Here is a 13,839-nt window from a genome sequence, read left to right on the forward strand (position 1 = left end):
TTTTTTTAATTTCAGACACCAGAACTATGATTCTATTTTACAGACAAGCTCAGAGTGTAGGATACAAAATCTGATCTTCGTATTAATACATTAGTGTCGTGGCCTCAGTAGTCCCCCAGCAGCGCCACACAAAGGATCTGACTACTCAGCGCCAACAGAAGCTTATATTTATCCCGAGTTGTCAGTGATCGAAGTGCCCGAGATAACATCTCCGTCTTGTCCTGTAAACTCAGCGCCATCAGAAATCTTATATACGGCTCTCTTCATAAGATAGAATAGGTTGTCAGGAGTCAATGGTAACAGGTAATTGCCAAAGTATTTTTTCCCAGGAGGAGAACTGTAACGTCTCAAATCTATAAGGAATTTCCATGTTTAACCCCAATCACAAGGCATTACTATAGAAAGGAAGGAAAAGAAAAGGAGGCAAAGATAAAAAAAAATACAAACCCACCATAACAATTTCCTAATCACGAGGTTACCCCATAATACAGGACACTAACAGAGGCTTAGAAAATGACCAGAGGACCTGGAGGAGAAGGTCGGCCTCTCACACCATAGCGGCAGATTTCACTCACGTACAGTATTGTATAGTGCAGAAGATATCGGTACAGGGGAAATAAGAATACATTCAGAAATAGAAGGGTTAATAGTTTATTTTTGTCAATTACAAAAAAAAAAAAATGAATGCAGAAAAGAGAAATGTAAATCCCATCAATATTTCGTTTGACCTTTGCCCTCTGGAGGAGGAGTCCTGGAAGCGATGATCCGGCCCCCACAGATATAGCCCTGATCTCATCATCGTCCAGGCTGTCTGGGATGACATGAAGAGAGAGACGGATTGGAGCAAGCAACATCCACAGAAGATCTGGGCTTAGTTCTACAATTAACCCTTCTAATTCTGAAAGTATTCTTTGTTGCATTTCTTTCCACACCTGCCTAAAACTTTTATACATTATTGTATTTTAGATGACGACTGTCTTTTGCACTAGACACAGACGATGCCCCTTTAAGAACCTCCTCCATCTCCAAAGCCCTAGACCTGCCATACTGGTATCCGCTATAGCAGCGGCTGCTCCACCCAGTCTATTACATTGTACTGATCAGTATCTAAACTGTAGCCTGCAGCACACACAGAGCGAGGGACATGCATCCCCCACCGGGCTCCTGTACGGGCTTCATACGAATACCATAACCACCTAAACCATGGTCATAATGACGGGATCCATCAGCTGCAATCGCCAGATACTACATCAAGGCAGTAATAAGTGGGACATCACCTTTGGCGAATTCTATGGACAGTGTCTGCCCACCGGGCTCCATTCCTCCAGTACAGGTACTTGGGGCCCTTCCATCGCTGACAATATGGGTGGAAATCCCAGAAGTCCTATCAACAATACTTTTATGACCATAAAAAAAAAAAGAAATGAATCAGTTGAAAAAAAATAAATAAACCCAAACTAAAAGGAATTAGAAATATTTGAGAAAACAAGTTATGAGGTACAAGTGACCCGGCCAATGGCGTCATACCTGGTCTCATATACCATTATGGCACCTGTCTATCGGCACAAGCGGCAGGAAAGACATTCAGGCACATTATCTACAATGTGATGGGCGCTCTTGGTAGCTGATCTAGGGCCAAATGGTGAAGTTCCAGAATGGGAGACCCTACTCTATTGCCTTAGGGTATATTCAGACTCGGCAGATTTGTGGTACAAGTTTCAGTGACTCAAAATGAGTTCCATACTTGTTAATGGATTCATTTCTGTGCACGTGCAAGGATATTTCGCAAATCCGATTTAGATACATGAGACGGCTGCAAATATTTTTGCAACAAAACTGCCGCATGTGAATTTACCTTATGGGCGGACTGGAATATGGATCCTCTAAACTAGACATTAAAGGGGATCTCTGGGGACAGCTTCAATACTTACTTCTCCAAGTTCTGCTTTGGATGGTTTCTAGGTTGGTTCCAACTCCATGTGATCATAACCAGCACTAGGCCCCTAAATCACCTGTGCCCTTCCTCCTCTCCAGTGTTCAAAAGTGGTTACCTTTATTATTGGGGCTGGCATTATAATATCAGCCATTACCCCTCAGTGCAGGCAGCAAGCAGTGAACATGGATGAGAAGGGAGGAGGATGGGTGCTGGTTCTGATCATGTGACCTGCCCCAAAACCTGAGGTTCAATTGCAATGAAACCAAAAGTAAGTAAGTATTAAACCGCCCCTGGAGAAACCCTTTAAGGGATTGTGCAGTTATGGCCACTTATCCTGTGGATAGGGGATGGGAGTCAGATCGCGGGGGGGGTCCGGCACTTTTAAGTCATATTGCTTCAAACATGTCAAGGATTTGACCACCTTATACCAGGCTGTTCTACGACACCCACAGATAGGTCTCCCTTATGTGGCACAAATGTTAAAAAAGAAACAGACACCGGCAACTACAGAGAAAACTTACAACAAAAGCAGAAAACCTACAAAGCTAAAATGAATGGTAGGGGCGATAAGCGATCACTATTTGGATCAGTCACCTGAGGTTGTTCAACCAGTGAAGGAATGGGCTTGAAAAGTGACAACTACCTTAAGTGAGCTGGAAAGGTGCCGAGTAGTTGTCAATTTCCTGACCCGACTCCTGTTAGATTGACTAAAATTACTCATCCGGGGATGACACTGAGCCTCGGGATGGGCACTGCACTTGCACTGTACCCCGAGGTATCATGGGAAGGACAACTGGGGTAAACATAATAATAATAATGGACACATTAACCATAGATCTCCACCTCTTGTCTCATTGTGGATGGTGCCCAAACGTCATTCATAAATACTCGTCTATATGTCTGCCTTTACCTACAGTCCCCCTCAATACTACCTCACATAGCGGGCTCCTGATACCCCACCCCAACCCCTGACATCACAGCTGATGTTGCTTCTCCTCGGGGCTCTACATTATTGCAGGTTATCAGTGTTACTAACACATTTCTCTATGTACACCTGTAATGACATACGTTATGCTACGTATATATGCACACAAGACCTCAAGGCATATCTGCTGGCCATATGTTGACAACACGTATCACTTTTCTGATCGAGACAGTAATCCAGTGACACCACCTCAGAGTATGGGTCATCTGTAGACCTCAGTCCACCATGTTTTGGGACTCCAGCAGATCTGCATCTCAGAGGTCCTACATAAAACAGTATAAAGACTCTTTGTTAAAATATAAAAGATGATGTGATGCCGATATCTCATAATATACCACAATAAAACCAACATTTTTATAGACCTCCAGCAAGTACAGTCCAGAAGAGGGCAGCACTCAATACACGGCAGCTCTAAATGCAGTCTCCAGGCTACAATAGTACAGATCTAGGACTACTCCTGGTTATACGGACGTGTTCATTCCTGGAAAGGTCCAGAAAAAGTAGCTAATGTCATTTTCTAGAACAGAAGGCCCCTGTTTATTCTTCTTGGGTTGAGGGGTTCTGGAGTTTATTTGTAAGTCCAGCATGCCCCCGCCCACCTCTGTCCTTTGCAAACTTCCTTGTGCTTCTGAAAGCAACTTTCCATCCTGAATCTGCGGCCACAGTCTTCGCAAGTGAACAAGTTTCCACCATGTGTTTTCATGTGTTCTGTGAGATGATGCTTTAATTTGAACTTCTTGTGGCAGACAGAACAGCCGAAGGGGCGCAAACTGAAGGTCAGCATGATATGGCGGTCACGTTTAGGCTTTACTGCAAACCGCTTCCCGCACAAGCAGCCAAATTTTTTCCCATCTGGGGCAGCCACAAGCTTAACAGGAGCATGAACAGTTTGAGCCTGAAGAGCTTGGGATACAATCTCATTTCCATGAAGGTCTACAGGTTTAGAAATTGTGAAGGAAGTTGGTTCAGAGGCACCATAGAGTTTCTGGGGGATGCAGAGAGAAACATCAGAAGATGATGGAGATAACGTAGGAGGGATGACGTAGCTCAGCTCTGATGGATACTCGGACTGCACCTCAGTGACTTCAAAAGCCTTCAAATAAGCTCCATCCTCTTCTGTCCGCTCATGCTTGATATAGATGACTTTGGGGCTTTCAGGTGATGAAGAAGAAGAAGGGAGAGCATAAGAGCAATTGGTGGCAACAGACTCATCCAGGACATTTCCACCACTCTTGGAATCCTCTTCCTCCTCCTCTTCTTCCTCCTCCTCTTCCTCCGAAACACGAACCTTGATCACTTCGTCATCATCCGAGCAACCCAACGCGACTGTTGGCGGTGCTGGTGGTAGTGGCTCATCACGTTGCAACTGGAAGCTGCTGCTCGGAGATTGGCTTTCACTGGCACGGCTTGACCAAGAGTGTGGGACATAGGCTTTCCGCTCTTTAAGAATCTCAGAGCATTTGTCTACCACTTGCCACATCTGTAGACCACTGGCCACTAGGAGATGTGCTGGTAATGCCTCCATTTCAAGACAAAGTCTACCAGAATAAACAAGTTGCAAGAGATTCTCGAAAGCCTCGGGCTGAATGACACTAGGCAAAACCAAACAGCTGGTGTCATTCAAGAGCAGCTTGTCATGGAAGTAAGGAGAGGAGGCGGCCAGGACAGTTTTGTGAGCTTGGAAGACACGATCTTGGACCTGGACAGACAGATCACAGAACTTCCCCTCCAGTCGCTGCTTATTCAGTGTGTCCAGGAGCACAGAGCTGTAGTGTGGGAAGTCCAACTGGACGCTCTCAGTGCCAGACATGGTGATGATCTAAGGGACACAAAAACAGACAATGAGATACAAAAACATTTATACAATTGTCATTACCATTCTTCAGACCACAAAACTGCTGCAATGTTGTATCAGTTTGGAGACAGAATTTGTGTCACTAATAAATTGTGTAATATATTTTAACATATTTGACTCCTTCCTGTACCTTATTTATTCTTGCCCTGTTTCTCTATAGGCAGCAGAAATCCTCTGACTGCTATTTACTGTGAGTATGGGGGTGCTGAGGCTTCTTACTGTATATTATGGGGGGCTGAGGCTTCTTACTGTATATTATGGGGGGCTGAGGCTTCTTACTGTATATTATGGGGGGCTGAGGCTTCTTACTGTATATTATGGGGGGCTGAGGCTTCATACTGTATATTATGGGGGGCTGAGGCTTCTTACTGTATATTATGGGGTGCTGAGGCTTCTTACTGTATATTATGGGGTGCTGAGGCTTCTTACTGTATATTATGGGGGGCTGAGGCTTCCAGGAGTCACTAATAAATCAGGAATTCTGTTTGATGAGCATCGCCCTTATACTTTACTTCCAGAGATATCACCAGTTGATCTCCATACTGATCATCCAGAGTCAGAGCTGGAAGCAACTGGAGCGGTCTATAAATATGCCAGTCCTGACTGTTTTGTCAATTAGCACTCAATAGGAACCCTTTAACTACAAAAATTTAGTTAGGCCTTATTCACATGACAGAGCCGTTCATCACGGAACTAATGTCTGTAAAGTTGGCTGCGTCAGTCCGCTGCATGGGCTTATTCACATGGTAGAGGGTAATAGCCAATCAGCTGCTTTAATACCCCCAAATTGTCTGATGAATGTCTAGGGGTCTATTCACATGGCTCTATCTATGTCCACATGAATGGAGCCCCTCAGTGTTTATGATGCCGTATAAAGAGAACATGTGAATAGCTCCATAGACAGTCATGGTTATTAGAAGGTCATTTCCCAGCCTAGGTTACACCGTTTTCACTGGATTCAAGGGTCCTGCATTTAAAGGCTCCACAATTTGATCACATTATGTACCAGACACCATTGACTAAGCCTACATTCACACAAACATTGCAAATTCTCGACAGTCAAAGAATTAAAAGTTTGGTCTTTTTTCTTACAGCCATTTTGGCTGACCCGCAGGCAACCCGATTTCACAGATCCCTCACATGAGTCTACAGTTTCATTGAAAACCGTAGACATCAAACATTTGTTGTCGTCCTCAAAACGGCTTTAGTTGACTTTAGAGCCACTTGCTTTCTGTCCGTTGTTCTGATTCATTATAGAATCAGAACCGACTGAAAAGCGAACAAAATGAAGGATGAAGTTGGAGCCCTTTCAGTCTGCAACTGTCGCCAAAGATGAGAGCCTTCGTCCTGCTCATTTGTTATGCTTGTAGATAGAACATAAAAGAAGTCGTGTCATCTAACATTTCGTGCACGCAGGACTTTATCTTCCGTTTGAAGAGTAAATCAACAAGAAAAAAGTGTCCATCTTGTCTTTAACATGAGAGCAAATGGGGAACAACGCAAATGGAGGATTCTACGTCTGTATTCGTCAATCTGATTCTATGATGGATCACTGGTGTTCCCTACTTTAGAGAAGCACAAAACAAAAGCAACGCGCGGCCTAGAGCATTACCTTTAACAGTATGGTATAATAAATGTTAAGGTATAACTATAATCACCTTATGATATGGTCACAGCAACTAAATAGTCTCACACATAAATCAAAAATACTAGGGTGTAAAGAATCTCAAGAACAGGACCAATCCAAACTACACAATTCACATGTAGAGGAAGACAAATAGATCCGCGCTTACCAACCGTAGTCTTGTAAGAAATCTTTAACAAAACCCTTCACACACAACGCGTTTCGAAACCTATGGCTGGTTTCTAAAAAAAAATTCTGTAGTTTGGATTGGTCCTGTTCTTGAGCTACTTTAGAGAAGAGACTGGAAACCCGCACTGATCATTGACAAGTGTGCTCTGATAAATCCAGGCCGAGCTGTTCCCATAACGCCTTGCAGAATAGAACGTGGGCCACAGGAATTGCCGGCCGTCTCTGCCGTCTTCTTCCTTGTAGGCCACGTGTTGTGGAAAAAACGTGTTTTCTAACATATCCTGTAAGCGTGACCATGAAGTATTAATATGAGGGCGAGACAAATATCCGCACTCCGGCTGTAGAATCTATTATGATCAACTTTCAGACAAGACAAAGGTGTTGTTTTTCATCAGAATTTTCCAAATTTTTGTCTATCAACACAGTTTGATATTTCTTCATTACAAAATGTTTGGGCGGAGCTGCGAGCCGCTGTCTTCACCTCTTCATCCTCGTAGGGATTCTTTCAGAGGACAAAACAGGCGATCGGTTCACATGCACGCTCAATGTTGTCGTGGTCTGCGTCCGACTCTTTCTTTACAGCGGACACTTTCTGGAACTTCTCTATCCATTCTCACACTTCTAACACTTTCTCCAACCTGTTCAAAGTCCTCGCTAAATATCAGCACCAGACTCCCCCTCTGACACACAAAAGCAATCGCTGATCTTCCTTCGTGCAAATCACATGTGGGGCCGCCATTTTTTCCTCACACCGCATTCAAAAATGAACTGAAGTAACATCATTGAACCTGCACAGCAGGAACGGGGAGACGGCGACCTCGTACGGCGAGCGACGAGAAGACAGCGCGACCAACGGAAGGTTTATTATAACCTGCAGATCATTTCTGACAACCTTGTAGGTATATAAGAATATCACACATCTATATATACAATTATATACATCTCCGTACATACAGTACACATACACCGGGTCATATCGCTATATACACATATACATAGAGATTACTGGATATTGTAACACACCTAGACATGTAACTATATACAATCCAAAGACGTGCGCACCCCATGCTGCCGCTATCCTGTATATACTGCTACTGACAGCACTAAATCTACTTATATCTAGCTATAGCCCTATATTGTATATAACACACATAATATATTTACAATGTGTGGAAATATAATATGTGTATATACAGTAACATGTCATGTATAACTCTATATACCGGTGTGCTTGTGTGTAGAATATATATACAGTATATACACCTCTCTAGCTCACTGTGTTTACATTTTGCCTTATAGTCACACACCCAAGTATATTACCGTATATACACACACACACATTACCGTATATACACATTAGAGTGGGATGAGGGTGTCTCTGTATACAGAGGGCTCAGACCCCGGTACTCTCCATATACTGCAGTTTGGGGCACTCGGTACCGGCCCCGTACTCAGGCCGCCGCCGCCGCCGCCCCGGCTCTCAGTTACCTGTCTCTCCCCCCGCAGATCCGCACTGCTCAGCTCTACACTGCGGCCGCCCCGGGACACGGTCACAAGGACAAACATAAGCTATCCCTGCGCCTCTGCTGGGTAGCCAGGCCCCGCCCCCTAGCCTCAGGGACAAACATAAGCTTACCCTGGGTTAGCCTCAGGTCACGTGTCCCCCTTGTGACGTATTACGTGTGAGGACAGCGCGCTATTAGCGGGAGAGGCGCGGGCTCCGGGGATGGGGTGACCCCGCTGGGGTTGTGGAGAGGAGCTCTCCTAATGTCATTGGTTGTGTAGCTGTGACTATAGGGAAGAAGCTAAGTGCCCCCCAGGAGGGGGTGGAGGGGCCGGGCACTTATTTCATGAGGAGAAGCTTTACCTTTGGGCCGTATTCACACAACAAGTTACTCAGCAGTGTTGTAACATGGGCCGTGTGCAGCGGTGTGAACACTCCCTTATAGGCTGAGGCCCAGGTTGTGGGAAGGCTGATTTTTGGCTGTCGAGTCGTCTTCAGTTATAAATCTACCTCTCAGTTCTAACCCCCCCCCCCCCCCCCCTTATAAATAATGGCTCCTCCTCATAGACGCCTAGTGTATAACAGTTTCCCCCTTTATAGGCCTCTTATAGATCACTAGCCGGAGGACGCGGCTTCGCACGGGTAAATGTCACGTTCTGTTTGTGTAGCGGCCCCATAAGAATTACCCAGTCTTGCACTGCTGTATTTTGTGTATTGTTTGTGTCCATAAGCGCTATGTGATCATGTGTATCTCAGTTTGGATATCAGTGAAAAACCTGTTATTGGTTGTTATGGAGACCTGGAGTAAAGCTGTGTGAATGGGAACTTGTGTAACAGTGTCATCAACAACGCCCTGCCCCTGTATTTACTCCTCTGATGTGTGATACTGTGCGCTGAGCTGTGTATCTAATCCTCTGATGTGTGATGCTGTGTATCTAATCCTCTGATGTGTGATACTGTGCGCTGAGCTGTGTATCTAATCCTCTGATGTGTGATACTGTATACTGAGCTGTGTATCTAATATTCCATGTGATACTGTGCACTGAGCTGTGTATCTAATCCTCTGATATGTGATACTGTGCACTGAGCTGTGTATCTAATGTTCCATGTGATACTGTGCACTGAGCTGTGTATCTAATGTTCCATTTGATACTGTGCGCTGAGCTGTGTATCTAATCCTCTGATGTGTGATACTGTGCGCTGAGCTGTGTATCTAATCCTCTGATGTGTGATACTGTATACTGAGCTGTGTATCTAATATTCCATGTGATACTGTGCACTGAGCTGTGTATCTAATCCTCTGATATGTGATACTGTGCACTGAGCTGTGTATCTAATGTTCCATGTGATACTGTGCACTGAGCTGTGTATCTAATGTTCCATTTGATACTGTGCGCTGAGCTGTGTATCTAATCCTCTGATGCGTGTATCTCAGCTTGGGTATCCGTATTGGATACACCTGGAGTAATGCTGTGCGCATGTGGAGTGACCATGTGTATGGCAGTTGGAATATGAACAAAAGACTTGCAGGTCTGTATTGGCTAATTCAGGTCATTGTTTTGGGAATACTGTATCTCAGGAACTGTGTGCCCGAGAGACTTGAGGTCCGGTCTAAAACCTTTCCAGACACCTAATGTATCCGTGTGCCAAAGTTGGTGAAGTTCGGTCCAGTCGTTTGGTCACGTATAGAGGACAGACAGAAACTTTATATGTACGAGGAGGTACCCAAAAGTTTCCAGAAAAGTTGTTTTTGAAGCGTGTATTTATTTTCTTGCACAAAATTCCTTCAAAGTCCTCTCCTTTAGTGGCAATACACTTGTCAAATCTCGTCTGCCATTGTTCAAAACATTTTTTAAACTCATCCACTTTGATGTGTGCAAGCGCCTCCGTCATTTTCCTCTTCACCTCCTCCACATCGGCGAAACGCTTCCCCTTGAGGTTCCTCTTCATTCGTGGGAATAAAAAAAGTCACTGGAAGCCATATCAGGTGAATAGTGTTGGTGGGGCAAGACAGCCATGCCGTTTATTGCCATGAAAGTGGTCACCGAGATGGCGGTGTGGGCTGGGGCATTGGCGTGGTGGAAAAACCAATCACCAGACTGCCACATTTCGGGCCTTTTTCGCCGCACACTGTTGCGCAACCTCTTGAGAACCCCCAAGTAGAAAACCTGGTTGACGGTCTGACCTGTTGGAACGAATTCCGAGTGCACAATTCCTTTTGCATCAAAAAACAAATGACCATTGTCTTCACATTGGACTTCACTTGACGAGCCTTTTTGGCGCAGGGCAAGGATGGTGTCTTCCAGTGGCTTGATTGTTGTTTGGTTTCCGGGTCGTAAGCATAGCACCAAGACTCATCTCCTGTAATAATTTTAGAAAAAAATTCTGTGTCGGTTTCAGCATGTTCTTTCATGGCATGGCATTTCGATGCGACGCTCTTTCTGTTGATCAGTCAAGAGCTGTGGCACAAACTTTGCAGCGACCTGTGACATGCCCAAATCCTCCGATAAAATGCTCTGAATCGAGTTCCAACTGACTCCAGACAACTCTTCGAGTTCCTCAGTGGTTCGTCATCGATCTTCACGCACGAGCTCGTTGATTTTTTTTGGACACTTTTGTCCATTCAGGAAGATGACGGATGTCCAGAAGGCGGTTGATCATCAATTGACATTTCACCATTATTAAAGCGGGTGAACCACGAGTAACCTTGAGCTTGACACATAGCGTCATCCTTGTAAGCAGTCTTCAACATTTGAACGGTTTCTGATGCTTTTTTCCTGAGCAGAAAGCAAAACTTCACAGCCGCGCGCTGCTCATAAAACTTCTCCATGAAGAAAAACAACAGCGGGACAAAACAGCTCTTGCAAGAAAATTCACTGCGGGTAGACGAAACCTTCCGCATCAACGCAGCTTGGCACACTGACTGAGAAGGTGTGGTTGAACAAATAACTATCTGCAGAATTGCATACTATGAAAACTATTCACGCAGCAGCCTCATTCTGGAAACTTTTGGGTCCCTCCTCGTATACACACACAATTATACATGTATATACAATTTGTCATTTCACACATTGCCTAGGCATTCTATACAATGCTGAACGAGAAGCCGGCAAAGTATGACATGATAGGCGACCTTCGTTCTCACTTCGCTTTTAGTATGAAGCCGCTTCTGCGCACGCACGTTACATACGACGGTCTCTCTCTGCCGTTACCTCAGGCTTACACTTCATTCAACAGCATCTCCGATCATCTTTCTTGCATGCACTCTTCACTTCTAGCATGATACCTGACGGTCTTCTCTGCTCTGCCGTTGCCTCAGACATTTGAAATTCCGCTTAGTTTGGTTTTGTTCATAAATGAAAATGTGGGGAGGAGGAGCAAGCTGGAGGGTCAGAGAAGGACATGAAACAATGATTCAACAAGGAACTGTCCAAAATTCAAGGGAACGCTGCCAAAAACAGTATTTGCTTAAGCCAAAGTACTTACCAGAAGTTAATCGATGATGTCCAAAAACGCCAAAATGACTAAGAAGGAACCCAGGGACTATTGGTTGCTGAATCGCCACGATGTTATGATTGTAGGAAACAAAAGTAAACTCATTCATCCTGTTAACCCTTTCCCAACGTACTAGTACGGCGCATGTCGGGTGTTTAACTATGGCGGCCGCCGGGTGTCTACTGTGTTACACAGTAGATAGCCAGCGCTAATGCCTCCAATCGGTCCCCGGACCGATCGGAAGCATTAACCCCTCCGGCGCCATTTTGCCGGTGATCGCCAGCGCAAGCTCCAGGGCTGATGTCACGTTTCCATAACAGCTGGGAGCCTTGTAAAGGCTTCCAGCCGGTCCACAGTCTTTTTCTTTTGCAGGCTGGTCTATGCAGCCTGCAAAATAAATGATTTTTTGCAATGCATTAGCATTGTAATGCATTGCATTAGTGATCAGACCCCCTGGGGGGTCTAATAAATGCAAAAAAATTTTTTTAAAAAGTATTAAAAATTCAAATCACCCCCTTTCCCTAGAACACATATATAAGTAGTTAAATACTGTGCCACACATACATGTTAGGTATCCCTGTGTCCGAAATCGCCCGCTCTACAAATCTATAAAAATATTTTTCCTGTTCGGTAAACACCGTAGCGGGAAAAATAATCAAAGGTGCCAAACCACCGCCGTTTTTTTACTGTTTTGATTCTGATAAAAATTAGAATAAAAAGTGATCAAAGCAATTGCATTTCCCGAAAATGGTAGAACTAAAAAGTACACCCGACCCCGCAAAAAAGACTACTAAAAAAGTTACGGCTGTCAGAATATGGCGACTTTTAGAAAAAAAAAAAATGTTAACGCAGTTTTGGATTTTTTTTAAAGGGTTTAAAATGTAATAAATAAAACCAAATAAATTTGGTATCCCCGGAATTGTACCGAAACACAATACAGGGGACATGTCATTTTAGCTGCACAGTGAATGCCGTAAAACCGAAGCTCGTAAGAAAGTCGCAGAAATGCGAAATTTTCTTCAAATCCTCCCCATTCTGAATTTTTTTCCTGCTTCCCAGTACATTATACAGAATAATTCATGGTGGTATCATGAAGAAAATTTTGTCCTGCAAAGATTAAAACCTCATATGGCTCTGGGAGTGGAGAAATAAAAAGTTATGGGGTTTAGGAGGAGGGAGTCAAAAACAAAAATCAAAAAATGCTATTGGCAGGAAGGGGTTAAAGAAGGCTATTACTATAGTACTGTATAGTTATTACTGTATATTATGGGGGGCTGAGGCTAATTCATGGCTAATTCAGGTCATTGTTTTGGGAATACTGTATCTCAGGAACTACTAGTATATATACTATTATACTATATATATACTATACTACTATACAGTATGGCGTCACGGACTGTTTTCACTACATTTCACGGAACTCGTTTGGGGGGGGGGGGGGGAGTAGCATACCTGTATTGTATTCTATGCAATGTCTAGGCAACGTACTTAATGATTCTCCCATTTCGCACATTGTCTAAATGCCTGTAATATAAATATATAAATGAAGAGCTCAACGGAAAAATGGCCTAAGTCCACATTTTGTCATATTTCAAATTATTACCTAGGAAGCTTCTTTGTACCTCGTTCTATGCATTGGGTTTACAAGGTACCTAGGATTAATGACCTAAGTCCATATATTTCAATGCAGAAGAATTTACATTCAATGGAATAATGGCCTAAGTCCAATACAAACTTACTTACTTCACTCTCGTTGGTCATTTTTTCATTGAAATCGTGACTTCCGGTCTGTTGTTTATATTAGTGTAAAAACTTTGTCTTATTGTTTAAAAGGCTCTAAATCGACTTTTGCACATATTTAGCGCCGAAAAGGGAGGCAGGTAATTATTATTCTTCATCGTTTAATAATAATAGTAATTAATTAATAATATTAAATAAATAATATTTATACATGAAGCTGCAATTTTTTAAATAAATAATACAATTTATGATTAGGATTAACGGTGTTCATTAGCTGATTACATTGGATAGATATATTCCACAATAATGCCCGTTTGCTTTAGGCTAAAACTTTAAATTTCGTTTTTCTCACAATATTGATTTTTGGACTTAGGCCATTTTTCCGTTGAGCTCTTCAAAAAAAAAAAAAAAAAAAAAATATATATATATATATATATATATATATATATATATATAGTTCACCCTATTAATAGCCCCCTTATATGACTAGTGGCTCTACACAGTATAACAT

General features: G+C 43.3%; 1 protein-coding gene across 1 annotated transcript; it reads right to left on the reverse strand.

The window, feature by feature from the left end:
* Positions 1-34: 34 nt before the first annotated feature.
* On the reverse strand, positions 35-8,176 carry ZBTB9 (zinc finger and BTB domain containing 9). The gene is made up of 2 exons (XM_075260001.1): positions 8,078-8,176; positions 35-4,740 (listed from the first exon to the last, which is right to left on the reverse strand). Exons 1-2 carry the CDS (start codon positions 8,153-8,155, stop codon positions 3,490-3,492), a joined length of 1,329 nt encoding a protein of 442 aa, XP_075116102.1. The 5' UTR covers positions 8,156-8,176; the 3' UTR covers positions 35-3,489.
* Between the last annotated feature and the right edge of the window lie 5,663 nt (positions 8,177-13,839).

Source organism: Leptodactylus fuscus, chromosome 11 (assembly GCF_031893055.1).
Source record: "Leptodactylus fuscus isolate aLepFus1 chromosome 11, aLepFus1.hap2, whole genome shotgun sequence".
Lineage (NCBI taxonomy): Eukaryota > Metazoa > Chordata > Amphibia > Anura > Leptodactylidae > Leptodactylus > Leptodactylus fuscus.